Source organism: Dunckerocampus dactyliophorus, chromosome 20 (genome assembly GCF_027744805.1).
Source record: "Dunckerocampus dactyliophorus isolate RoL2022-P2 chromosome 20, RoL_Ddac_1.1, whole genome shotgun sequence".
Classification (NCBI taxonomy): Eukaryota; Metazoa; Chordata; class Actinopteri; order Syngnathiformes; family Syngnathidae; genus Dunckerocampus; species Dunckerocampus dactyliophorus.
The window spans coordinates 14,795,026-14,822,267 of NC_072838.1; the positions used below are offsets into that span (position 1 = coordinate 14,795,026).

General features: G+C 41.1%; 1 protein-coding gene across 1 annotated transcript in view; it reads right to left on the reverse strand.

Moving 5' to 3' along the window:
• Positions 1-4,661: 4,661 nt before the first annotated feature.
• The window catches only part of trit1 (tRNA isopentenyltransferase 1), a 30,471-nt gene continuing 7,890 nt past the window's right edge, over positions 4,662-27,242 (reverse strand). Inside the window, exons 2-11 of the mRNA XM_054764121.1 lie at positions 24,787-24,929; positions 22,565-22,661; positions 22,325-22,467; positions 21,782-21,924; positions 21,601-21,712; positions 19,151-19,263; positions 18,984-19,061; positions 12,727-12,836; positions 11,940-12,057; positions 4,662-11,818 (exon numbers count right to left, since the gene is read on the reverse strand). Of these exons, the coding sequence (XP_054620096.1) occupies positions 11,658-11,818; positions 11,940-12,057; positions 12,727-12,836; positions 18,984-19,061; positions 19,151-19,263; positions 21,601-21,712; positions 21,782-21,924; positions 22,325-22,467; positions 22,565-22,661; positions 24,787-24,929 (1,218 nt within the window). The 3' untranslated portion in view covers positions 4,662-11,657. The remainder of the gene's footprint in view (positions 11,819-11,939; positions 12,058-12,726; positions 12,837-18,983; positions 19,062-19,150; positions 19,264-21,600; positions 21,713-21,781; positions 21,925-22,324; positions 22,468-22,564; positions 22,662-24,786; positions 24,930-27,242) is intronic.

A 27,242-nucleotide genomic window follows, 5' to 3' on the forward strand; every position in this document is an offset into this window, starting at 1 on the left:
GATAGAACTCATTCAACACCTGCTTTTTATTCATTTAATACTACTTGTATGTGAAAAAGTGTTTGCCTCCTACCTTTTTTTTTTTGCATGTTTGTAAATGAAACTTTTCATCAACAAGGGAGAAAAAACAATCCAACAAGGCCCTGTGTGGAAAAAGCGATTTGCTGCTTCAGGACCTGGAAGACTTGCTGTGATAAATGGAACCATGAATTCTGCTGTCTACCTTTAGACCAAGGTCGCTAGACATGCCGCTCTTTTTTTTTTTTTTTTACTTATTTAGCTAAATGGGAAAATGCATTAAAAGTCATAATAATAATTAACAATAACATTATTTTACATTTTTGATTGTCTTTGAGGTAAATATTTAAGGGTTTCCACCGTCAAAGGTGTTGTAAAGGTTAGAGTTGTAATGTACCTTTCTCGCCACTAGAGGAACGCAAAGGACTTCTTTATGAAAGACTCATCACTGAACATCAGCAATAAAAGTGGGTAACTGCTGCCCTTAATTTTAAAGAGTGTTTCTAAAAGGCTGTAATTTTCCTTTATATTTTGGGGGTAAAAGCAAAGAGTGGCTCGTCGCTTGTGTGTAATGTTACAGTACACGGAACGTATGCAACCTCATCTTATACACAAGCGTCCAACTGCAATGCAAAACAAACAAACGAGTGCGTTTGTCTAAGTGATATGAAGCATATAGAAGCCCTAACTGTCATATCATAACAACAGAACCAGGCTCTCACAGAACATTGGAAGCTAAGAAAGGCTAAGTATTGGAGAATTGCCTTCGTGACTGTTTCAGTGCAGTTATTTTTGACATGGCAACGTTATTATTTGCATTATTGCTGTTGCTATTAGAATATCACTATGACTGCCAAAGTCCCCTCATTACTGTAAATGACTACTGTTATTATTATTGCTATTAATGCCAGTATTGCTATGTTATTGCACTAGGAGTGCCTAATAGAGAGATTGTGTTCCATTCCATTTAGAATAACAGAAGGTCAGACTAACTACTTGACATTTAAGTCACTAAAAACAGTTTAAGTAAAGAGCCTGAGAAATAATTGCACATAGTCATAAAAGTGACACTAAAAGAACACGCTGACTTTTTCATAGTACTGAACAATTAACACCCTTTACAAAAAGGAAGCTGACCTCCACCAAGGCCAAATAATGTCTAAATTTGAATCAGTGCCATATTGTACACCTCCATCCACTTCCATACGCGCCAACACAATACAGTTTTGCGTTAAAACGTGTGCCTCAATGAGAAACGTAGGAAAAGTTACCAAAAGCAAACCCGATCTGGTTAAAAAATGTGGTGTTTTGTCCCTGACCTGCACCTCACCCATCTATAAAGTTTTGTGAAAACAAGTTAAGTAATTTTGTGTGTAATTCTACTAACAAACAATCGGCGATGAAAACACAACCTCGGGTAAAGAAGAGAAGGTATCCGAGGAAGAAAACGTGTACGTTGTGATTACAGCGTCGAAATCCTGCAGAGCAAACAGGATGGAGCCGAGCGTGTTCACAGATATTCAAAAAGTCTAACTGATACAGTATGTGCTCCGCTCCCGCTTTTAGTGGCACCGCCGCCGCCAGCGGGCCTTTGTTCCACTTTAACCGCCAAGTGGCCCAGAGGAGGAGGAGGGAACCACCTTGTTTGCTAAACTGTCAAGCGTGGTTCCCCCCCGTGTGCTTCCCTTCCCGCTGCCTGCCACTATAACCAGTCAGTATGGAAATACACTTTGCTGCTACTGTTACTCTGCACTGTACCATGCAAATGTGCAAACAAGCTGATGTAAGGATGTGTACCTGTGCGGTTGAATGTGGACGCTCTATTAGGTACGGGTCCAATACAAGAGCTGCATCCAAAAAAAAAAATATCAGCATTTACGAAGATAACAGTGTTAGCATTGGTGTGGTGCTGCACTACGGAGTATTAGGGAAAAAAAATCGTAGATTTTGAGAATAAAGTCGTAATATGACAAGCATAAAGTGGTAAATTTCTGAAAATACAGTCGTAAATTGACGAGAAAAAAAGTCTGAAATTTACGAGAAAAAAGTTGTAATATTACAAGAATAAAGTCGTAAATTTACGAGAAAAAAGGCATAAATTGACGAGGAAAAAAGACGTAAATTTACGATAAAAAGTTCTAATATTATGAAAATAGTCGTAATATTACAAGAGTAAAGTCATACATTTGGGAGAAAAAAAGTAGTCAATTTATGAGGATAAAGTCGTAAATTTACGAGAAAAAAAAAAGTCGTAATATTACAAGAATACAGTCGTAATATTACAAGTATAAAGTCATAATATTACGAGAAAAAAGTCGTAAACTTAGAAGAAAAAAAGCAAAAATTTACGAGAAAAAAGTAGGAATATTACAAAAATAGTCACAAATACGAGGAAAAAAATTGTCAATTTACAAGAAAAAAGTAGCAAATTTACGACTTTATTCTCAAAATCTCAGATTTTTTTCCTCAACGTGGCACTTGTTCTCCGTCGGAGCACTAAGAGCAGTCTTTTTTTGTTTTAAATCGAGGCAATACCTCACAGTTTGATGCATGTCTGCCTCAATTTCATGTAAGGACACATGGCTTTCTCATGTTTTAGCCGTGTTACGCAACCCGTCGCAAATGCAGACGCCAGGCAGACCAATATAGCAGCTGTTCGACACACATGTGGGCGCACACACACGCACTCGTCACCCTGGTTTCAAACAAAGGTCCCTATTATATAGGAAGGTGTGTGCTTCAACACACTAAGCTGCAGAGGGACTGTGAGACCACTTCCATCACACAATGAAACACCTCATTATACAGTACTTATATATACTGTACTGCATATACTGTACGTGGATATACGTAGATGTAGAGCCATGAGTCAGTCGTAACATAACAGGATGATGCAGGTCCCAATGGGAAGTACACATAACACACTGAAGTTATACAATGTGCCCCTATCGATTGTTTAAAACACACACACACACACACACCTTTCATGTAATTGAGCCTTTCTCCTGCAAATTATTGATCGAGATGCTTGATGACGTTTAAACAATGCCTTGAAGAAAGCACGGACATCTTTACAACATAGCAAGTGCCACATCGCTAGTATTTTAGTCATGATGTCACTTGGTCAATAGTGGGTGCTCATTGCTATTAGGGGCAGGGTGGTGCAGTGCCCCACCAGATCCAGACGGTGGTGCTGTTTTCTTTAATTCAGGAGGTACAACCCATGCATGAAATGATTGTGTGGAACATAATTGTGTAATTATAGCCAGGATCTTAACTGTGAGCAAACCAAAGCTCAATTTAATGGAATATATTTGAAAAGTATATTTATTTATTTAAAAAAAACTGACAAAATCCTATATTGTATAGATTCATGAAACATTTCAATGTATTCCTTAATCATTTTGATGATTAGATCTTACAGCTAATAAAAACACAATTTCAGGATCAAAAAATTAGAAAAATTGCCTTTAACTGGTCCCTTAATCTGAACTGAACTCCTGAAATGAAATAACTTTTGCACCATATGCTAATTTATTGAGATGTACCTGTATATAATTACTTATTCTTTCTTTTTTTTGAGCACATGACAAAGCGGGACCTAAAATGTAGCTGAAACAAGCTAACAAACACCAATAGAGGAGAACAAGGGTCTTTTTATGCTGAGGGGCCGCAAAAAAAACGGAGCCTTGCAACCAAGTGGAGAGTGCGGGGGTGGCATCCAGAGTGAGGGCACAACAGCAGGCTACGATAACATTAGCACGTGTGTTTATTTCTAGCTTAAATGATAACAATGACACAAATCTACTCCATCAACAAGCAACTAACGATTCACATAGCTTGGAATCCTGGTTGACCAGGTGGTGGACTACTGCATTTCAACAAGCTTTCATGCTAGGTTAGCCGACAGGGTGAAGAAAAACTAAGTAATAAAATGTAGCTGACTAATAGAGGCATCATTTTCAGATGTGCAGCATGCCTGTTTTTTGTTTTTTTAATACAAAGCTGTTCTCCATGAAGTGGTGGGCGTGTACAAGGGGGAGGGTCATCTAGCTAGGGCCGGGTCAGAGGCGGTATCATGCCCATGAGGAAAGAGGTTTTTCCCTCATGTCTTTAATGCATCTTCCGTCAAATTTAGAACAAACAAGTGAGGGAGATGATAGATTTATTTAGATTAGGGGTGTCCAATGTGCGGCCCAGGGACTACTTGCAGCCTGTGGCTGGTATTTTATTGGCCCGTGGCAAATATAATTTAAAAAGATTTTTTTTTTTTTTAAACACCACCAGCAGGAGAAAAGGTTCTGACACAATTTTAAAAGGCTGAAGTCGTAATATGAGGAAAAATAACATTTTAGTGGTATTACATTGAAATATTAAAGAAAAAAAGCTTATATCATGAGAAACAAAAATTAAAGTTGTAATTTTTGGAAAATTAGGTTAAAGGTTGTAATGTTACGAGAATAAAATCAAAATATTTGAATAGTTGAAATAGTTGGAAATACATTTTAAAAAACGCTGTAAAAACAGCTGTAATTTTACAAGAACAACGTCAAAATATTAACATGAAAGCCGCACTGTAACGAGAAAAAAAGTCACAATTTTACGAAAATAAACTCGTAACATGAGGAAAAATAATGTAATTTTAGTAGCATGGAGTTGAAATATTAAAGAAAAAAAAAATTATTAAAAAAAGTCATAATTTCACAACCAAAAACTAAAGTTTAATTTTTGGAAAATTAGGTTGGGAAAAGTTATATTATGGGAATAAAGACAAATGTTACGAGAAGAAAACTTACAAAGATTATTTGAGAAGAAAGTGGAAATATTTGAAAATAAAAACAGCAGCAAGCGACGTTCTACTAATAATACTGTTGTGTTTTGTTTTTTTTAAATATATCACAAAGCTGAGATGCAGGTTTTTCTTGAAATATGCAGAACGTCTGAGCATAAAGTGTTGGTTTACAAAATATCAAAGTGGTGCTTGCATCCTTTCGTTTTTTTAGTACGTGGCACTTGCTGGAAAAGGTTTGGACACCCCTGCTTTAGATCATCATGAACAAGTCACTTTTGCACAACAAGGGACCTTTAATGCTCAAATATCAAACCAAAAACGCTTCCTCGCATACTAGTTGCACTCTGGCAATGAACGCGTTAAGCGCTGCAGAAGGGGAGTCTCCCGGTACCGCCCACTCGGACTTGATTTACATATCAGGCGGGAAGCTGTGGCTCTTTGTTGCCGCTCAGCGCCGGGCCAAAAACCCCTCCCACAAAACACTGCACTGGCGGGAAAAACGCCGGCGTCCCACCCACCCACGACAAAGGAGAAAGCCAGACACGCACTGCCTCTTTTGTCTCTCTCTCTCTATCTCACACACACACACACACGCGCGCACACACACACGGTTAGGTAGAAGAAACACAAGCAAAAGGTTAAAGTGTAAATAATAAGTATGCGTGTGTGGTAAGAGAGTTCACTGGGTTGCTGGAAAAAACAGGAAAGCATGTGAGGCTTTGGAGACGAGGGGGAAAAAAGTACCGAGCGGCCCACATTACATAACCAAGCAGGAAATATGCAGCAGAGAGAGAGAGAGAGAGCGAAAGAAAGACTATAGGCAACCATGCGTCCACTGCACCTATGAAACTTAATGGCTTTTCTCATCTAATCACATTTCTTCTTCTCATCGTCCTGACACTTTTATCTGTTATGGCCACTGTGTGTGTGCGTGCGCGTGTGTGACTGTGAGTGCTGCATGAACTCATTGAACCCCATTCATGCCTCCACACGTATCAATAAATGATAGCCTGCGTTTGGCTTCCGATGCATACATCACACTTCATGGGGACGTTGGGTGTGATCCATAATGCATGGGCAGACAGTGACGGACACACGCATACAGACAAAGCACTCCTAACACCTGAGAGAGTGTTGTGTTTCCCGCTCAGTTACGCAACTTCCGAATTGTGTTCCTGGTGGACAGCACACACACACGCACACACATCAATGTTTAAAAGGCTGTAAATGAGAAAATGATGTCTGAGAACACACACACACACACAAATGGAAGACTGACAAATGACAGTTAGGAGACTTGCAGCAAACCACGTTTGACAAAGATGTCCTTCACTCTGATATAAACACAAATGTGGTGTGTCGACAGACAAATGACATGTATTATTCACAGAATTCTCACTAGTAGTAGTGTTTTTACTGAATTATTCCACAATTTGTTCTTATTGACAGCAAACAGGCTGCTCATGATTAGCCGCTCGCATGTGAGCCCGCAGGCTTCAGTGCGTGCAGGCGCGTTTTCTCGTCTCGCCAGGGCCAGATGGTGGAGAATGTTTAGTCCAATGGGATTAGAGATTAGGATTAAGTGGGACTTGAAATTACCTAGACGCGCAGTCACTGGATGAGACAGTACTATCTGAGAGGACTTGGATGTTCAGCAACGTCTGATAGGCATTACGTTGTGATTATTTCATTCTGATTGCAAATAGTTTGTGCAGTAAAACTGCAGGCCCTGGTGGGTGGGTGGTGGGCTGCATGTTGACATGCAAGGAGAGACTGCATGCATGCCAATTCATAGAAGATGCAATGTTAGAACGATTTCTGCTTGTCAGCATGCAGTGCAAAAATTAAGATTTACTAGTACTGAAGTGATAAAGCCTGTTCGGATGGGAGGAAAAACGTTAAGACAACTTGAACAGTCCAGTTATGATCGATTGAATGCCCGAGAACTTTTCGTTCTCATTCTATAACAATTTAGACATTTTCCCCCAAAATAAGACAGCTATGGATTATGTTATATTATTAGGGATGTCCGATATTGGCTTTTTTGCCGATATCCAATATGCCGATATTGTCCAACTCTCAATTTCCGATTCCAATATCAACCAATACAGACACAGTTTGGGCAGAAAGAAAGTGAGTGTCTTATGTGTTTTCCAGACATGTATCCATCAGTATGTATGCATGTAAACGGTATACATGAAAAGCCACAAGCCGGAGCTATGAATTTAGGGCAAACAGGCTAGACACACAATAAGCATCTATAAGCTGCAGCCTGTGTTACGTAAGTCGGGCTGCAGCTCCCCCAGCATGGGCCTCATGTATAGGACAGCGCACGCTCTGTGAACGTATAGGAAGGGATTGGGTAGTGGCAAGAGAGACACAAACAGACTACTGAGTGACTGTGGAGGCCCTCTGCAGCAGCAAATCATCCATGAATGACAAAACAGCATTTATTTGTAAGCGTGGAGTTGTAGGGTTCTCATTTTAAGTGCTGCTTTGGTGTGCTGGGACTTTGTGCATAGATGATTCACTGCCTGAGCCTGTGCAAATCACTAATTAGCCTTGTGACCCAGCATGCTGTGCTACTTTTCCACTTCTGCGGGGGCATGTTCAGGTCAACAGGGGTGGAAGCTTCAATGAATTGCTGCAGCCTTCTTCTTCTTCTTCTTTAAAGTGGGGTTATTTAGCAACGCCTGGAGGTGTCACGCCAAAGCAGCTGACATGCTCAACATACCAGTCCACTAATGTACCTCGCAGCACATGGCTGATAATGTATGCTGTCCCCCCCCCCCATTTAAAACCTCTTCAAACAGAACATGATGTACGATTGTATAAAAGGATGACTAAAGAGCGGGAAAGGGAAGGAGAAAGAAAACAAAGCTGGAATTTATAAAAACATCCAACAGGAGGAAGGAAATAGGAGTCATCCAGACAAAAGAGGGTTATAAAAAGCAGCAGTTGACATAGCAAGGTTAAGTAAAAACAAATGATCCATTCACTCACTCATTTTCTGCTTTTTCCCCGCAATACAATTAGCTGCGGACCAAAAGTGCCACTGTTAAACAACTTATGAAAGCTGCTAAGAAGATGGCGCAGTACTGTGTAACAGAGCCCATGTTGTAATAGCTGAAGCGCATGCAGAGGTAGATAAAACTGCTAGATGCTGACCGCTTATAGTGATACTCGAAAAGTGGCTACTGCCATCTTGTGGCGTTGATTAAAAAAAAACACACATCAGGAGGTTGCCTACAGCCACATCTGTCGATGCTAATGTTGTCTGACTCTGCGCTAATTAGAGAGCCCGTTCATTAGACGGAGGCGTTCATTTGTGCATTTACAACAATACTGCATCTTCCATTCCATACAAGTTTCAAAACTTAAAAGGGACTCCTTTTTTATTTTTCAAATTTTCAGTTTCAATGTCAGTTATTTTTTGGACTACAGTCGCCCCTTGCTACATCGTGGTTCAAACATCGTTCCCTCACTCTATCAGTTTTTTTTGGAAAATTAATTAAATAATGAATGGTTGCTGTTTGTTGACTATAGCCTGTCCATCCATCTATGCCACTTCTCCTCATTAGGGTCACGGGGGTATGCTGGAGCTTATCCCAGCTGACTTCGGGCGACAGGCGGGGTACACCCTGGACTGGTCGCACATATAAACAACCATTCACACTCACATTCATAATTTAGAGTTGCCAATTAACGTAACATGCATGTTTTTGGAATGTGGGAGGAAACCGGAGTACCCAGAGAAAACCCACGCACGCACGAGGAGAACATGCAAACCCCACACAGGAATGCCCAACGGAGATTCGAACCAAGGTCTTCCCGATCTCCTGACTGTGACTGTATGGCCAACATGCTAACCACTAGACCACCGTGTGGCCCACTAGCCTATTATTCGTCAAAAAATGTTGAAAAGACAAGTTCTATGTAGTATTCTGGTCACTTAGGTATCAGTGATGTTACATAGATTACATTACTGTACCTTAACACTGCATGGAGTCAGCCATGGCATGTCCCACATGATAGAGCGAAAAAAGTTCACCCGTTCCGTGTGGACGTGGTAAGTTTTTGGCTTCTTACTTTGTCCTTCTTCCCCACTCCTTTTCAAATCCTTTCTTCTGGCATTTATCTGTTTGTTTGTGTTAAAAAAAACTTGAAAAGTTGTGAATGGATTTGGATGAAATTTTCAGGAATTGTCGGAAATGGGATATGGAAGAATTGATAAAATTTTGGGGGTGATCCGGATCATCATCTGTATCCAGGATTTTTTTTTTATAAACATTGCGAGATAGGACCGTTTTCGGCATTTGTGCATACTGTATAACTCCACAAAAAATGGTCAGAGCACAAAAGTTTCCAACAGGTTCTACAAAATATGAAAAACTGAGCCAAAAATGTAGGATTAGTATTTTGGCGCATGGCGGAAGTCTGCGCTCTCCCAGTGCTTTTCTAGTTCTAGTTCGATTGTGTTTTTTTATTGTCTGAAAGGTATCACTGAGAACCCTGAAAGGTGCCGATCCAGAATATGTATCATTACTAATAAATGCCTAAATAAATATAACCAAATACTGTATGTAATTATCATTAGAATTGTATGTAGTTAGCAGAATATTGAATTACTGCATAACGCTATCGGACATTCTGATGTACTTACAATTCCCTGATAAGAGCCTAGACTGTGGTTATGGTGAGGGTCTTGTTGTACAATGTGACTTGTACTGTACTGGTAAGCCCCCAGTAAGCTTGAGGCCTGACCCAGTTTATCAAAGTGGGACACGCATGCTTATTTACAGCAGGAGATATTTGCAGTCATGTGGATGAGGTCACAAATGGTGACCCCATGCCGTCAGATTGTCTCAGAAGTGCGAGGTGATGGGACGGTGTGAGCTGAGAATGCGGCTTTTCAGGATGGGCAGGGGAGGATGCAGGTGATGTGAGGCAGCGTGAAAACGAGGCCCCTCTGGGTGGACGCCAGGTATTGTGTAAGTGCTTTCACAGCAGCAGCAGTGGCGCTGGATAAACAAAGACACTGCAATCACTGCTGGGAAAACACACTCCTCTCCTCACAGATTTGACCCGCTACTCCAGCATCAGAGCTCAGCTGACTTCCACAGGGAGACAAAGGCCGCTCCTCAAGGCTGGTTGTTATCACACAAAGGGCAATAAAGGTGTATGGCAAGTGAAAGGCTAGTTACCGCTCTGCCAAGGAGGTTATGCTGTTATGTTGTTTATGCGTAATGATCAGTGGTGCCATGAAACACCCAAATGTTTATTAAACCTTTTTAAATGAAGTAAATATCCAATTAAAGTGCTGGTGACTTAAAGATGTAATAGTCAATAGGAACAACTAAAGAAGATCACTAAGGCAATAAGGCACGTTATTTGTTTAACAAATAGTGAGATGCACCTCAAACAATTAATCAGTGATTGTCTTTGACACATTAATTCTTCCTAATTCTGCAATAAAGCAGTCATTTTGAACAATTCCACACTTCTAACTTTGTATGAACACTTTGGGAAAGGCTCTAATCTGTTTCCCATCCCACAAAACAAACTTGACCTCAAAAATGTTTGTTCGAATGAATCCAAGGATGGAAAAGATCCCACGGATGCCGCCAAAATGTTGTGGAAAGCTGCAAGTTGCCCCGATATTTTTCTCCATATAGTGTCCAGAAATGTCTTCCTTCTTTTAAATTAAACATAGTCCACTTGTTCTGATGCCTTGCCCCAAAAGAGAGAATCAATCTTGGTGCTACAAAAAAGGATCACTCCACAGTATTAGTTGCAGTCACAGGAGTAAGGGCCAAGCGTCCCAATACTTTTGTCCTGATAGTGTTCCTCAACAGTTCTTATTTATTATAAATAAAAGATTCTCAGACTGTCTTGACCTGGGCCAAGTGTCCCAATAGTTTCATCCATATTGTGCATCACGGCACAATGCCACTACAAATGCCACTACTTTTGTCCATACAGTGTATGATCTTTGGTGAACTGGTCACAAAAGGTCCTCGGTACCATCTTCTTGCCATATTTTCTTCTACTTTCACACACAATGGCCACATGTTCCATTACTTTTGTCCATGAAGTGTATCATCTTTGGTTTGGGGAACTGGTCACAAAAGTCCTTAGTCCCTTTTGAATAAAAAAACAAAAACATGACTGTCTTGCCTTTTGCTCCAAAAGAAACAACCAAACAGTGTTTTCTTCCACATTCAGTTGCAATGGCCATGTGTTCCAGCGCTTTTGTCCATGTAGTATATGATCTTCCTTGGTGTAGTGGTTAGAAAAAGTCCTTTGTACCCTTTTGAGGAAATAAATTATGACTGGCTTTCCTTTTGTTCTAAAAGAAAAAAAACCTCCATAGTTTCTTGCATTTTCAGGCACAATGGCCACACGTCCCAGTACTTTTGTCCATATGGTGTATGACCTTCCTGGTGTACAGGTTAAAAAAAAAAAAAAGTCCTTTTTACCTTTTGGAGTGCCGTAAATAAAACATGACGGCCTTGCCTTTTGATGCAAAAGAAAGAAGCAAACTCCGTTGTTTATTCTATTTCGAGGTACAACGGCTACATGTCCCAGTACTTTTGTCCATATAGTGTATGATCATCCTTGGTGTCCTGGGTACAAAAAGTCCTTTGTACCCGTTTGAGTAAAGGTCCAAAAAAAACCTCTCATCATCATTGTAAAATGAGTCTGTCATCACACATAAATGTTGACATGTAGTTCCACAGGAAGCATTAAAAAAAAAAAAAGTCCTAGTGCGACCATGTGGTGCAAAACTTAATGAAGACTTAGTAGATGACAGCCTGTGGACCTTTGTAAATGTCACAGCAGCTTCCTAGTGTGTTGTGTGGGTGTCCTGTGAGAAAGCAGAGAGGTTTGTTTGAATGTCTACATCCGATACGGGAGATGAAGCATTGCTTTGAGACCCGTTGCATTCAGCGTCGGTCTTCCTCTTCTTCCTCACGTGGAAGTGATGCTTCTTAGACTTGAGGTGAGCTGCAGGCAGAAAGCTACACATGACGCTGACATGACAAAGAAAATGTGTCGCGGGCGTGTCGGGCAATTTCTAAACACAACATGGAGTAGTTAAGTGTGGGATGCGGGATGACAGCCTCACCGGCCCACTCCAGGTCCCCGATGATCACTTTGTCGCACAGGTCGCAGGTATGGCGGCTGCGTTTGTTTACTTGCTCCGCCCGCAGTGCTCTGATTGGTGGAACAGTGGGCTCCTCATGCTAAGGAAAAATAAAAAAATAAACACAGCTGACGTTAGGATTGAAAGGTTGGAATTAAATTAAAAACATTTCATTTTCCCCAAGGCCATTTTATCCAATCAGAAGCCTGAAGAAAGCCAGTGCAGGAAAAAGTGTGCAAGGAAAAAAAAAAAAAAAAATTTATATTGAATTTTAAAAACAAAATAAAAATCATTGTCTTTTTGATAACATTTTTTTAGATAATAATAATAATGTTTTAAAACAATAAAAAATAATATATTTTTATATATGTACATGTTTAGTTTTGTTTTTGTTGTTATATATTTTTATTATATTTTATTGTGTTGTGTTAGTTATTTGTTATAGGCAAAACAATCAAAATCACTTTAGTGCGTTTTTGGATAAAGCAAAAATAGTAACATAAAATAAAATATAAATTTTCACTGGAAAACTATAAAAATAAAAATACATATATAAATAACAAATTTAAAATAAATACACTTCCTCTTGAAGGCAAAACTTAATTCGCTTTAGTTGTCTTTAAAAAAACAAAAAAAACAATACAATAAAAATTACCATAATCTAATGGACATATTAATGTAAAGAAAAGACACTTTTGGCTGAAAAAGGATGGTAGGGTGTCCGAAAAAGAGAACGTGTTGCCAGTTGACACAAGAAGACAGGCCACACCTTGCAGAGACTGTCCAGTATCTGCAGTGCAGGGTTCAGCACCGTCTCCTCCCATTTTGCCACATCCGTCACATCCAGGCCGTACACTGCTGGCACGCTGTCTCCCGGTCCTGCATGGACACACATACACACACAGGTCAATCTAGCACACATTATGCATCCTGCAAGGCCAACCCAACAGTGTCCGCCTTTTCAAGGATGCACCAGGTTGATTTATGTCGTTCACATAAACATCCGGACAGCACTGATCAATTGTGCATCATAAAAATGCATCACTTCCATCACAGCAAAGCGATGTGTTTGATTACCAATATGAGGTGCTATAATATCAAACGAGTGTCCAATTATCTGACAGCCTATTAGGAAATGAGCAAGGTGTTTCAAGGAGGCGGTTATGGATTTTAAGCAGGGTGCCACAGTGCATTATTGGCAACATTTCCAGTAGCAGTGATGTTGTGGTGCCGCACCCTGAAGCACCGTCAACCTGCTGACTCACACCGGCTCGATAATGTCTCTCTCTTGCCATCAAGTCTTTCACTCTCTCTCTTTCGGTCTCCCGCCAACAGTTCCACCCCTGTGTAACCATTTTGCGTTGGTCAGCAAGTCTCCAAGCTGGGCCTGGGCTGAGCCTCAGCACTGAACAACATCACTGGTCCCTGCACAGCTTGTCTGTCTACATCCACAGCCACTGCCCTGTATTGACTGAAGTCATGCAGATGCACTGAAAATGGAGTAGAATGCGTGTAGTGAAGGTGACCTTTAAGAATGCACACCTGCAAGCTAGATATGTTCACAAGCAAGTATGAAGAAAAGCCAAAGAGACATTTATTCACACTTAATATGAAAAAAAATAAAAGCGTGGTGGCTCACACATCCCTTTAAATGAATCCCATTATAATGTAAGGTACTGTTAGCCAACTCGATTATGGCTTAATCCATTTCACACACATACGCACGCACACACACAATGAAGTGTCGGGTGAACATCAAGGGCGGAAAGAGTGCTTTAAAAGTTTATTTTACTGAAGTGACGACTGTATATATTTGTTTGTGAAAGCTAACTCTTCTATTCCTAAACCGCCGCACACAAAAGAGTGAAAATTTGTCAAAACATGCATGCCTACTGTTTTGGCCGTGCTATTATTTTTATGACAAATACGCCACATGGTGGCGCTGTTATTAAAGCCCATGAGTCAGATTGACTTGAAATTTCTCAACACCAACACCAAAACACCAACTGCAACTTTAGGGTGTGTGGACGGATCACCACGAAATTTGGCACACACCTTTATGAGACTGACAATTTGAAATTGGTTGAAAACAAGGTCGCCGTCAGGGGAACAGGTGAAAACCTTGCGTTCATGGTGACACAATAGCAGGCAAGTGGCGGAGGAGAGCGTCACCTGGCATACCTGCAATACATGCACCCTTGCTGGTGATTAAATGGAGAGTAAATAGCGTGCACCACATGCTCAACAGGAGGACCATCTATTCATGTTGGTGAAATCCAACTCTGCAAAGCAGCCCTGTGTGGTGGTGATAAGAAACACACAAGGGCTGGTTCACATAAAAAAGAAAGTAACATCACGGACGCCGTGCAGCTGCTCGCCCGTGTTGAAACAGTAGTCCACCTGTTGCAACGAGCGCGCCAGCAGTCATTTGTCGAGTTGTTTGCAGAGAGCCACATAAAAAACAAAGTCCATGGCCAGCTGTGCCTCTCTGGTTGTCATTTACGCTACAACACAACAGATGCCGCCATTCACAACCTCCTTCCTCTTTCCTCTTGTTCCTCTTCCACATTTTGTCCACCAACGTTCTTTCTTTTGTCTCCTGTTTACCTTTGAGCGGGTTAAAGGACACCCATGCTTTCAGAAGCCAATCCCAAATAGAATAAACATGTATTTCCCTCAAAGGAATAATGCGTTAGTAGTTACATATATTGGTTTCTGCAATCAGCAGTGTGCGCTCTGACAATAAGGAGGGAGTACAATATCTCAAAAGTGGGTACACCCCTCAACTTTCAGAAACTATTTTATTATATCTTCTCAAGGGACAATACTATAGAAATGAAACTTAGAGTAGTCAGTGTACAGCTTGTATAACAGTAGGGTTACTACTAAATACTGTAGCAGGCAACAGATGTGAGTAGCAAGATTATTGTGCCTGCAGTCAAGCAGGGTGGTGTTATATGGTTCCTTGAGGGAACCATACATTTAGTGTCAGGCCCCTTGTTATCTAGCACCACCTTAATCCTCTTGGGCATGGAATTCACCAGAGCTGCACAGGTTGTTAGTGGAATCCTCTTCCACTTCTCCGTGATGACATCACTGGTGGAGTTGGTGGATGTTTGACACCATACGCTCCTCCACCTTCCATTCTTCTGCCTGATGATGTCCCACAGGTGCTCAATTGGGTTCATGTCTGAAGACATACTTGACCACTTCAACACCTTCACATTCCTCAGCAAGACACCTGTCATCTTGGAGGTGTTTGGGGCTTGTTACTTTGTCACAGCACATGTTGGAATTCATGTTTCCCCTCAATGAACCGCAGGTCCCAGTGGTGGTAGCACTCATGCAGCCCCAGACCATGACGTTCCTACCACCATGCTTGACTGTAGGCAAAACAAAATTATCTTCACTTGTGTTGCCAGCTATTTTGACAATAAAGGTTGTGTTGCGTCTTTTTCAGTGGATTGTAAATCTATTCTGCTATACAAGCTGTGCTATGCTAAAATATATTATAGCATTGTGCCTTCAGAAGATACTGTAATAAAAGTGTTTGCTGAAATGTGAGGCGTGTATTCCCTTTTGTGAGATACCATATGAATATATTCATGCAACTGGATGCATCCACTTCCTCCTCTGGTCTCTATGGAGACCTATTTGCCTGAAAGAGGCAGTTTTGTTCCTCCTCCCATGTGTGTGCATGCATGCAAGCTTCAAGGGTGTAAACCTGCGGCCCACACCTGTTGTTGCCACCACTGGATCATATTACCCCACCCCACCCAAGCTCTCCATCCACACAGCTGTCTTATGTGTCTCCTGCCTCCCTTTATCCCTCTCTCACTTTTACGCAAAAGGACACCGGCGTTACTTAACGCTCACGAGGCCCTTGCCAAAATACACCTGGGGTTACGACAACAATGCGTGGGCTTGCAAATCCCTTAGGAATTAAAAGAAAAAGATTCCTGAGGTCACTGAGGGTTTAATTTAATGATTGCACCTAAAAATTCTAATCATTCATTACAGATAATTAAGTCAACTCATTAAATGTACCCTTATCACCACACATACACATCTATTATGATGCAATACACCCACATGGGGCCATTATTTAATTTGAGTTGGTTGACCTGGTGTGTAAATCTGCTCAGCGAGCGTGGCAACCGTATAATTAAGACACTGGGCGCCCAGCAAAGCTTGAACAGTCAACTGTAAAAGTAGCTTGTACTTTTTTCCCAGGCATCCACGTCTTCATGAGTGTGTATTTCGGTTACTTCCCTAACTTTTCAGTAAGTCGTGTAAGCTACTTTTGCTGCGTTTTGTCATTCTCACTTGCCTTTGACCCCACTAGTGTCTACACGCTCGGGTTGGTCTGTGTGTATGTAGCCCTCGCTGACCCTGCTGCCCGAGTCTGTGTGGTCGAGGCAAATTCCCGGCAGCTCCGTAATGCTTCAGGAGATTAGCCTGCTCAGACAAGGGCGACCAGCATCCCCGTGTGTGTGTGTGTGTATGCGTGTGTGTGTGGTGGGCTCATAGGGAAAAGAGGTCACAGCAAGAAAATGGGGTGAAAAGTGACACTGTAGTAGTAATAACTTCTAAAGAAAATGTCTATATAGATGCAAACCATATCAACAAATGGGATTATCATTCTTGGAACATAAACAAAACCTGTAATGTGGAAAATGTGTCACCTTGAGTTGCTTTCTCTGGAAATATTTTACTCCCAACATCATACAGTAAGTAATGCAACCATGGATGCTTTCCCAAAAAAGGCAAAAAAAAAGAGCCGCTTCGGTCTTGATTGTGCTGTACTGGTGGCCAAATGTCATACCGTGCAAATGCAACACTTGCATATTGGAATTGGAGGATTTACTTAACCCTTAAAAGACGCTGGGGACTTTTTGTGTCATTTGTTTTTGGGTTTTCATGCCATATTGGCTGATGAATGAACAGTCGGTGGAATTTAGAAGATACTGATTAGGTTCCTTAGATTAACCTTGTGATGGTACACAAAAGCAGTCATATTTGTTCATCACAACAAGAAACGCCATTTTTTACCCCACGTTTATCTTAACATAAACTAATGCAATTCTTTGATGTTAAGATTTAAATGAGTACTACTGTGTTTAATTTCTAATTTTGATATTTGTCCACCAGATGGCATTACTTTTTCCCACTCAAAGCATGCAGCAAAATTTCACCCATTTCAACGGTTTTCTGCAAGCCCAACTTGCTACAGAAACAATCATTTGCAACCCATTGGAGGTCTACAGACTTCAGGGTTTTACAGAAGTGGACAATCCAGCCACAATCAGCAACACATGCATGTAACAAGAGCCAGTTCAGACAGATTACGGCGTATGTCACACGCATGTGGCCGAGGCCATATGGTGTGTTCAGGCGCTTCCAGAAAGAGAGAGAGGTATTGAGGTTGCGATCCTGGCATGGCTTAAGCCTTTTGGGTCTAACAGGATTAGACGGCTGGGTTACTTCAGGGTATGCCACTGGTGGAAGCACACAGGTTCTACCGCCTTGTACCACACGAACACACGCGGCCTTTATGTATGCTCTGCCATAAGGATGGGAAATGAACACACACGCACACACGCACACCAAAGCAGAGAGTTGATTTTGGCAGAGGTGGGTGCGTTTATCCAGTCTTCAGTGTCGCTGACTGTGGCAGGTAACCAACCAATCAAGCTGGTTTCTGTGTATTTGATGCCACTAGGGACCCAGTGCTGGGAAACAGCATTCAAAAGTTCAAACTGAAGGAATGGATTTGAAAACTGTGTCCATATATTCAGGGTGGGGAAACTTTTTCCTATCAAAGGCCTCCGAGGGCCATAGAAAACTTAAGAATACATGCGTAAAAAGCTTACTCACCTGTGGGCATTTTAGGCCTTTTTATAACAGTTCTTCTGATGTTTTATGTTTTTATAACTGCATGGCGGCCCAGATAAAATGCTCTTGCGGGCCACCTATGGCTCACAGGCTGCATGTTCCCAAGCCCTTCTCTAAATGATATGATAATGAGATCAAATACAAAAACATTATTGGTTATTGTGGTAATAAAAACATGTTTATTATTATGGCTGTAATTTACAGTGGTGCAAAACTGCCTGGCAAAACTAAAACATAATAAAATAATATTACACAATAAATAAATACTACGAATAATAGCTATGTCTACTAATAATAGATATAAGACCATACACGAGAGTGGGTCTACAAGAACAAGACAAGACGAGATTTTAACATTACTTTTAAGAAAAGTACAATGAAAAAATATGACAGTATATTGCAATCTACTGATTTAATTTCTACTACGTTACCTTGCATTGCATTGCTCCTCACGAGGCTACACTTCTGCACTCTGTGTGTATGCTAGCGACCCCACCTCCACCCACCGAGACAAAGAAACTGTATGACTGATAAAAGGGCTCACTCCATTCATGCCGTTGTTCTATTGAACAGACGCACCAAGGCGCTGAAACTGATGCACATAGTGAACCCTCTTCCTGCCTGTTTGGAGGCGGAAGACGAAGAAAACAGACAGTTTTTTTTAAAACAAGAAATCTTGTCACATTTGTCTTGGCGCGGCTACTTTTTGATTTTATTGAGTAAATATGAAAAAGCTCATCCCTTATCCAATAAGTACAGCAAAATCTGAAGTTGGCTGTGAATATTCTTCTAAAGCACCTCTGGAGCACTGAACCAAACGTGACCTAAACCCTAACCAAATAACTCCCAAAACTACTTACAAGTGAGAGGAATATTTGAACTATAATTTAAAAGCTACACACAAACAGGATGAAGCTTCCATTTGGTGGGATTTGCACAGGAATATCTAAATAAAGTGCTCGGAGGCTGCAGCGCTAATATGAATGAACACACATTCACACACTATCCTGTGAGAGGCTTAGAGTGCGTCTAATGTGCAAGTGTGTAAATCTCATCTGGCTGAAGAGAGCGCTGATTGCTAAACATGTGTACTGTACACATACAAACATGACGTTTGAGAGGAGAACTTACGTTTAAGGAAGCGGTTGCGGACCCACTTGTTCTGCTTGCGGGCATAGCGCCTGGTAGCCATCTTTAAAGCTTCTACACCTGAAACGAGGTTAGAAAAACGGAGGAGTTCTCACTAAACACGGTGGAGCATCCATGCATGGATTGGATGAGTCAAGAATCTTGCCGACCTTTGTTTCGCAGCACGTCTCTCTCCTGCTGGGTGGTGCTTCCAGGCGCCGTCAGGTAGTCATGAAACTCTTTAAAACCAATCGACTGGAATATCCCGTGCTGATAGTTCTGACTGAGAAGAAAAGAGAGCACAGAGAAGTAGGCAGACGTTGACCAAGGTTTAATATTATGATAGTCAAGTGAACAGGAGGCTGACCTCATCTGACAATATATGACCAATAAGCAAACATTTGGAAAATGTTAAAGGGGGATTTCCTTGTTAAATAAACAAGCAAATTTACTTAAAATTGTACACAAAAAGTACATAAAACTAGAAAAAAAAAAACCTAGAAAAAAAAAAACAAAATCGCAAGAAAAATGTTGTAAATCAATCAGAATTAAGTTGTACTACTCTGATGAACAATATCTGTTGTGTTGCAAGAAATGTTTTTTTCATTACATATTTACATTTTCAAGAGTGGAAATTAAAATTCCCACAGAACCTAAAACGCACAAGTTTGCAATATCATATTTGTTAAAAATATTTTAACTTTTGCAAAAAAAATCTTAACTTTATGATTGTAATATTTGGACTTTTTTTCTAATAATTCCATGACTATTATTGTACTGTTTTTTCTTTTCAGTGTAGTTGTAATATTTGTAAAATCGCACAGAATTTGGAAGTACTGTAATATGATTTTTTTTTTTTTGCTTTGCCAATTCTATTATTATAGTAACTCATTGATGTGTGAAACCCACCTAAAAAATGTAGCTTGAAGGTTACACATAAAACTAATGTATAATAAAGAGACAATTCCACAGTGATGACAAAAGAACCTCCTTGGTGGAGGTAATAAAGTTACCATCATGACCTTTTCTAGACAGCCGTAATTTCACCTTCCCCTCCTCTGTCTCGTTTTTCCTGCAAAGAATATCAGCCTGAGCAGACGCGAGGTCCTTCGGGGGACACAATGACATTCAAACACTGAGCGACAGTGGCACGGTGACCCACGGGTGGCAGGTCCAGAAGCCAGCTGGTTATCCTCACCAGACTACAGACAGAACAGCATACTGGTCTACTGTATGTGAGCTAAAGCTGTACCATTCCAATGTTTCTAAAAGCTCCACAAATTCTCGGCAAGTGATCCGAAGCGCAAAAATAGCAGACAAATCTAATTTATACATCAAGGAAACAAACACTGGAATAATCCAGTTTGATTCACTCATGTGAAACTCAAATAAGGAGGAGGAAATAGAGAGAATAAATGTGCAGTTGTGTGCAGGGCCGAGACAGAAATCTGAGAATAGCGACAGTGCACAGGAAATGTAGAGTCAATGGAGGGTGAAAAGGAACGACAAGAGGACAGGAGAGAGAGATTTGACCTTGATGTCTGGCTGTAGCAGCCAGCCAGGGATGGAGTCGTGAGGGTAAAAGAGTCGCAGACAGGGGGGAGGAAGGGAGGGATGGCAGGCGAAAGTAAAGTGCTTGGCTGATCATATTGCTGATAGGGCGATGGTACGATGGAAGGCTGCGGAGAAGATGGGATGAGGCAGATTCCAGGGAACTGTCCCACCCATGCATCAACTCCCTGGAGCCACAGCACACACGCATGCACCAGCATGCCTCTAACTCTGACACACTGGTACCGATCCCAAGCCTCCATCGGTACTTTTAATAAGGGTATATCTATTAATCATGGCCTTCTAAATAAATAACCAGCAACACAGTAGCCTTTGTCTGAACTGGACCTCCAGTCGTGTACAGTGACCTGTCAGACTGGAAGGAGGGAATAAATAATGGGGTAGTTGCTTGGCTGATCTGGCTATGGTGTTGGTTTCAAGGAGAAGAGGAGATCCGTGGTGCTGGATCATTAATTTTGAAGAGGAGATGGGAATCGTGTGATCTTGACCTTGCTGCGCAGACCCTGAACCCACTCACCAACTTGTAAGTGCATCTTGCTGGGAGAAAATAGTAGGGTTTAGTACAAAAAATGTGGTATGCATTGGATTATGATGCAGACACGGGACAATTAAAATTAGTAAGGCCCTATTCAAGCCAGAATTTTGTAGGTTTTGGTACAAAAAGTCCTAATTAACACATGGACACGGTGTCATGCAGACACAGCAATTAAACTGTCCAAACAGTCGCCTGGTAAGATTTGGTACAAAAAGTTGTGGTATGTATTTGATTATGATGCAGACAGTAACGCCACTCAACAACATGAAAAAAAAAAAAATTTAGAAGAGTTTGTTGTAAACAGTAATGTCACGCATGATAATTTGTAATAAACTGACATCTTGTCCGATTACTTGTGTTCTTTTTAACTGATGAATCTTCTGACAATATTATGCACAAACGATAATAATATTGGCATTTTGTGTTAAAATAGCATGACAGTACTGAGATACTATCATGTCTGTGGATTGTGCTGAGAAAGACAGCCTGCTTTTTTGCAGTGATTTTTTTCACCTGTCATTCTGGACTTTCTTCTGATTGAAGCGTGCATGGAAGTCTTGTAGCTCCTCTATCAGCCCGACGGACAACATCTCATCTACACGAGCATCCAGTCTCTTGTCCAGTGCTGGAGAACAAAAAAATATATGAGGAGGAATACAGAAAAATAGGACACTTCTTAAGCAGTGACCCCTACCGTCCATGTCAGCGTGTAGCCAAAAGATGCAAGGGTCTGGGTACCTAAGCGGGCCCCCTAGGCCATCCCCTCCCTGCTGGCATCGCTGCTCCTCCAGCCAGGAGCTGTGAGGAATGCCTGTCTCTTCATAGACTTGCAGGCTTCTATTGAGCAGAGAGACTAAATAAAACATAATGCTGCATATAATGAATATTGAACATGTGCAACAAAGAATGATTCCAAAATGAACAAACATGAACAAGCTTGAGCCATCCAGATTCAAATCCAAGTGTGACTCTCCAGCCAGAATGTACTCTTAAGTAACAAGGAATAGATGATTTCTGTCACGGAGAGGAGCAGGGTAACCTAACCTGCATGCACAAAAGACCTGAGCGCAAAAACTGCAACTCCTCAAGAGTGAAGTGTGTGTCTCTGTGTGTATGAGACTCACGCTGCCAGTGAGCTTTAACACCCCTTGGACCTAATAGCATTACATATTATCACTTCTGATAGCTTAAGACGATTGATTAAACACATTTAAAAACACACCAAGTAGTACTTTACCTGGCAATTTTGCGCTTGTCATTCGGGTGCAACATAGCAGCCATTTTGGGATCCACTTCCAGGAGTCGCTTATGTAATTCAACTTCTCCCAGTTTCTCCAGTTCCAGCTTCCTGTCCGTGTCTCCATCTGCTGAACTCTCCTTCTGGATAGAGACAACAGGAAACATGATAACGCATCTTAGCATGGCATTAATTATGCATCCAAACATAATTACTAGGTCTAAGGTGTAGTATACTCACCCCAGCGTCCAATAGCACTTGCCAAAGTAGGGACTCAATGTAGTAGTTAGTTCCGCCGACAATGATTGGCAGTTTGTTTCGGTTATGCATGTTGTCAATGTTGGACGATGTTAAGGAATACCCAAAAAACAAGTGTTCACTTATTTAATTAGAGAATACTAGTAGGGCTCAAACTGATTATGTTGGTAATTGTGTTTACAGGATTTACATACATATGCATAGTGATTGACATAAGAATCAACAAAATCACAATAAAAATGAAATGACTACGACTGGTTAATACACCACAGCAATCCCCAGATACCTTGTATGTACAGTATATGTCCGTCGAGGCCCCTTCAAATTGGAAATTACACTTCTGACCATCAGATCAATAAAAATATTATAAATCATTTTTTTCGCTTAAAAATGTGGCATTGTAATGGGAGTCAGTGGGACCAAATTGGTTCCAAAGGTAATGAGCGCAGGCATATGTGCAAATCTCCTATTCTATACACCTTGCAGAATTGAATAATGCAGAAAAATAATCTTGGCCAAGTTTCATACAATTGGCCTTAAAACTAACTAACATACTGAGAATCACTGCAGTCAAATATGAATCAGCATAATCCATTAGAATGGGGGTGTTAAACTCGTATTCATTGAGGGTCACATTGCAGTTATGGCTGCCCTCAGAAGGCCACTTGTAACTGTCAATATATATGAATATACACTCATGATATGTAGAGAGTTCTGGCGACCAGTCCCCGCCTCTCGCTCAAAGTCAGCTGGGATAGGCTTCAGCATACCCCCGCCACCCTAATTAGGATAAGCGACATAGAAAATAGATGAATGGATATTATTACACACTTACCCATGCAGTTGATTATTACATTTTTCCAAACAAATAGGTGGATAACTTTGCTAGCTTTGAAATGAGCAGTGAAGTGAGAATGTCAATGTGACAAGCAGACAGTCAAGTATTTATTTTTGATAACAAGAAATGCTCGGAATATCTTGTTGCATGATCAGATAAACTGCATGCAGTACAATTTTTCTGTCAAAATTCAAGAACAAATACATTTAGAAGGCGATAAGGTGAAGTGCATTATTGACACATTATTCTCAGGCTTTCACGGGCCACATCAAATGATGTGGTGGGCCACATCAGGCCCCCGGGCCTTGAGTTTGACATCTGTGGATTAGAATATTGAATTATGTTGATTTGTGCAAAATTGATGGTTGATTAATGGCTGCAGCCAGCAGAGTTGTTGTTCACCCAGTCTCAACTTCATTCTGTTTGCAGCGCTCTGGTACAACTGCTGTGGGACACATTATTCTGCTCAACACAACATGAAAACAGAAGCTCAGAACATTCAGAGAGATTATCTATCCCTTTAAAAGAAACACCATTAAAGATATTAATTGTTTTCCCTATAATCAATGAACATGACTATGTGTCAATACTGAAAAAAGAAAATCAAAAAGTAGTAGTTGATGCGCGATGTCCCATTTCCCCTTTTATCATGCATCTTTCCTTTCTCTCATCTTCCCTCTGTCTTTCTTCATGACATGCACCCACCTCCTCTGATTAAATAAGCACTCCAACAAGATAAAGAGCAGTCAGCTATCGTCATCGGGCTTGCGAGCCAGGCAGGGTTGCGAGCCCAAGAGCGATAATCGAGGACGCAGAAGGAAACGGCCTGTTGAGTGAGGGCTTGATAGATGATGATGTGTTATTACGCCCGCCGCCTTACATGTCGTTCATTTTCACACACATATGCAGCTCCTCTATGCCCTCCATCCTTCCACATTACAGACTCACTTCCTTGTCCACCACCTCCAATCTGTTTTTACTCTCTTCTCCATTTCGCCCTCCTCTCAGCAGGTCGAGCCTATTCTTAGAGCTACAGCATCCCCTCGTCACACGAGTGAGTGGGTGTGCAAGTGGAGAGTGACGCGCGTGCGCGTGTCTGCGTGCGTGCGTGTCCTTTGCTAATAATATCATCTCCAGTTATGGCCTCCTCTCTTCACATCTGTGTGACAGCTGGCTTCTGCAGACACCTCAATTTTTTATTGCACTCAAGAAACAAGTACAAAGCAGCCAATTAGAAGAATCGACTAAATTCCCCTCTTTGGAAACACTTCTTAATCAAAGAGGTGGCAGAGGTGGGAGTACCTTGTGGGCTATTAGGGGAAAAGAGTCTCACTTGCATGCATATACGGTACTTCCAGGAAAGGATATTAGAGTCAGAGCTTTGTTCCTGAAGTCCACAACAGTGTAGTTGCTAACCAACGGGTCCACGAAGCTGATCATGTGATGCCTGCACTGGGAACGTTCCTCAACCGTCACTTTGTTGGTGATGATGTCAAGACCCTGGTACACCTGGAGGGGGAGATGATAGGATAAGTGATCAGTTTTTAAACCTGATGTCTCAGTTATGGGCAGATTACTCCTTAAATTTCCTAAAAATAAAAAAAATAAAAAGAAATGGGGAAAATAGCCCGCAGTCAAATAAATCACTAAAATTATACATAAGCAATATCTAAATACCAAACAAATTAGATACAACTACAGAAACCTTTTTGAAAAAAAATACAAACATCAGAAATAAAAATGAATAATATAAATAATATTTTGAAAAAATGATTCTGAAAAAAAATACGACCAATGGCCCTTAAGAAAAGCAGACTTGGACCAAGCCTTGTACATTTGTCAAATTAAAGAATGAAAATAATAGAGGATCTAATAGTGACAGCTTAACCTAAATTGAACGTTGATCATTCTAGGAGTGAAAATTTGCGCTTCAAAATGACAGTGGTCTGTTCAGATTTGACACAGATAAAAGGCATGGGAAGAGCATTCAAACTCCACACAGAGGTGGCCAACGGAGATTCGAACCCAGATCTTCCAGACCTCCTGAGTGTGGCCAACATGCTAACCATTAGGCCACTGTGCGGCACATCAATAGGCAATTTCAAAAGAAAAATACATTACAGTTACAATGAGTGTAAAGCAGTCCAAGGTGCACACGTGCCCAAGTGAACCGGCTCCCCATGTGATACAGACCACCTCTGTCCACTTTACGTCACACAGTCAGGTGGGGTGGGAGCCCTCCCTGCAGGTATGTGACAGCTGGGTGTCAAAAGTCCGTCACGATTTTCCCTCTCACACCGCGGTGTGTTTTGAAAGGATGTCTTGAGAGCTTCAGTCTTTCCATAGAGGCCCTGATTTACCAGCTAAAGAGATCAATCCTCTTGATTGATTCTGTGGCATATTTCCTGGAAAGTAGTCAACCTCCGAGGACAGATTGGATTCTTTAAACCTGCACTGCGGAGTATTTGTTCTATTATGTCACTTCAACTCTGTTATGGTCGCGCACAGCATGGTGGCGGTACAATCCCCTGCTGTGCTTTTACATCTCCGCAAACTGACAAGAAAGAAAGTCGACAGTGCAGTTCTCAGTACATTTGTAGCTGGTGCATAATGTATGAGGGTCGCTCTGGTTTGGACTTTCCGTCTTTTTGCTGAGGTATCAAAAGACGTCCTCGAGATCTAGTGTCTCGCCACTCAACCTGCACACCACCTTCTCGAAAAACACATGCCTACTTTTGCAACAGGGAACAAAGGCTGCGCATAAAAATTCATTAATTAGCAATTGAGGCATTTCTGGCTGCAACCAGAAGGGGCGCTGGTCATTCAGACTCAACTAGTTTGGTGTCTAAGGATGAAAAACATGAAACAGTTGAAGTACATCCACTAATACCTACGCTACGGCATAAATCCTCTGTGGGGGATGCCGGCATTATTCTGCTCAATACACACTGGCATTGAAACAGGAGTTCAGAGCATTCCTTCCTTTGAAAAGTACTTGCATAACTTCTCTTTGCGCTTAAAGATTTGGAGGCAGTGTAGTAATTTGAGCGTTTTATGGGCTGTGCAGTTAGTCTCCACTGTTGAGCATTGTTGTGGAAGCATGTTAAAATAAAATAGTCCAGTTCAGAGCCAATAGAATGCTTTTTGTACAAGTTCCTATTAAAATGTAATAATATTATGTTGCACGTTTGTTTTACAACATGGCGAGATCACGAGTCACTGATCATGTGATAGTATTCGGATGTGGATGACAAATAATTACAAAAGGCTGTAATAAAATGAGTTACAATAGGAACTGGTGTTTCACAGGGTTTAATTTCAACAGAGGTAGCTGTTAATATAGAACTAAAGCAGCATTCGATGAACATCCCCTGCAGCCCCCGCAGGGAAAATCATTGTATTGAAAATGCATCCAATAGTTTCTCTTCCTTTTTGGTGACTCAGTCCAAAATAGTGCATCAGCCTCTAGCAACATTTTTCTTAAGGATATCTATTTATGGAGGAAAAAGCCCATTCTTCTGTAATTTATGACAAACATCTTTAGCAGACCAGACAGAAACAATTGAGTAATGTGTGCACAAAGTTGTGACTGAAGAGATCTAACAACACACACACACTTCACCTCAGAAGCATGAAAATCTAAATAACTGTGCTTTACTACCACCGCAGGAGGGCATCACTGAAGACGAAAGAAGGAAAGTGTGACGATAACCATAGATCTAAAAATAGAACTGATTGACATAGGTTAGGGTATGGCTGCTCAGCGCAGTCTGTATGAACTGCATACACAATGTAGTCTTCTGTTTACAGGCCACTCAACCA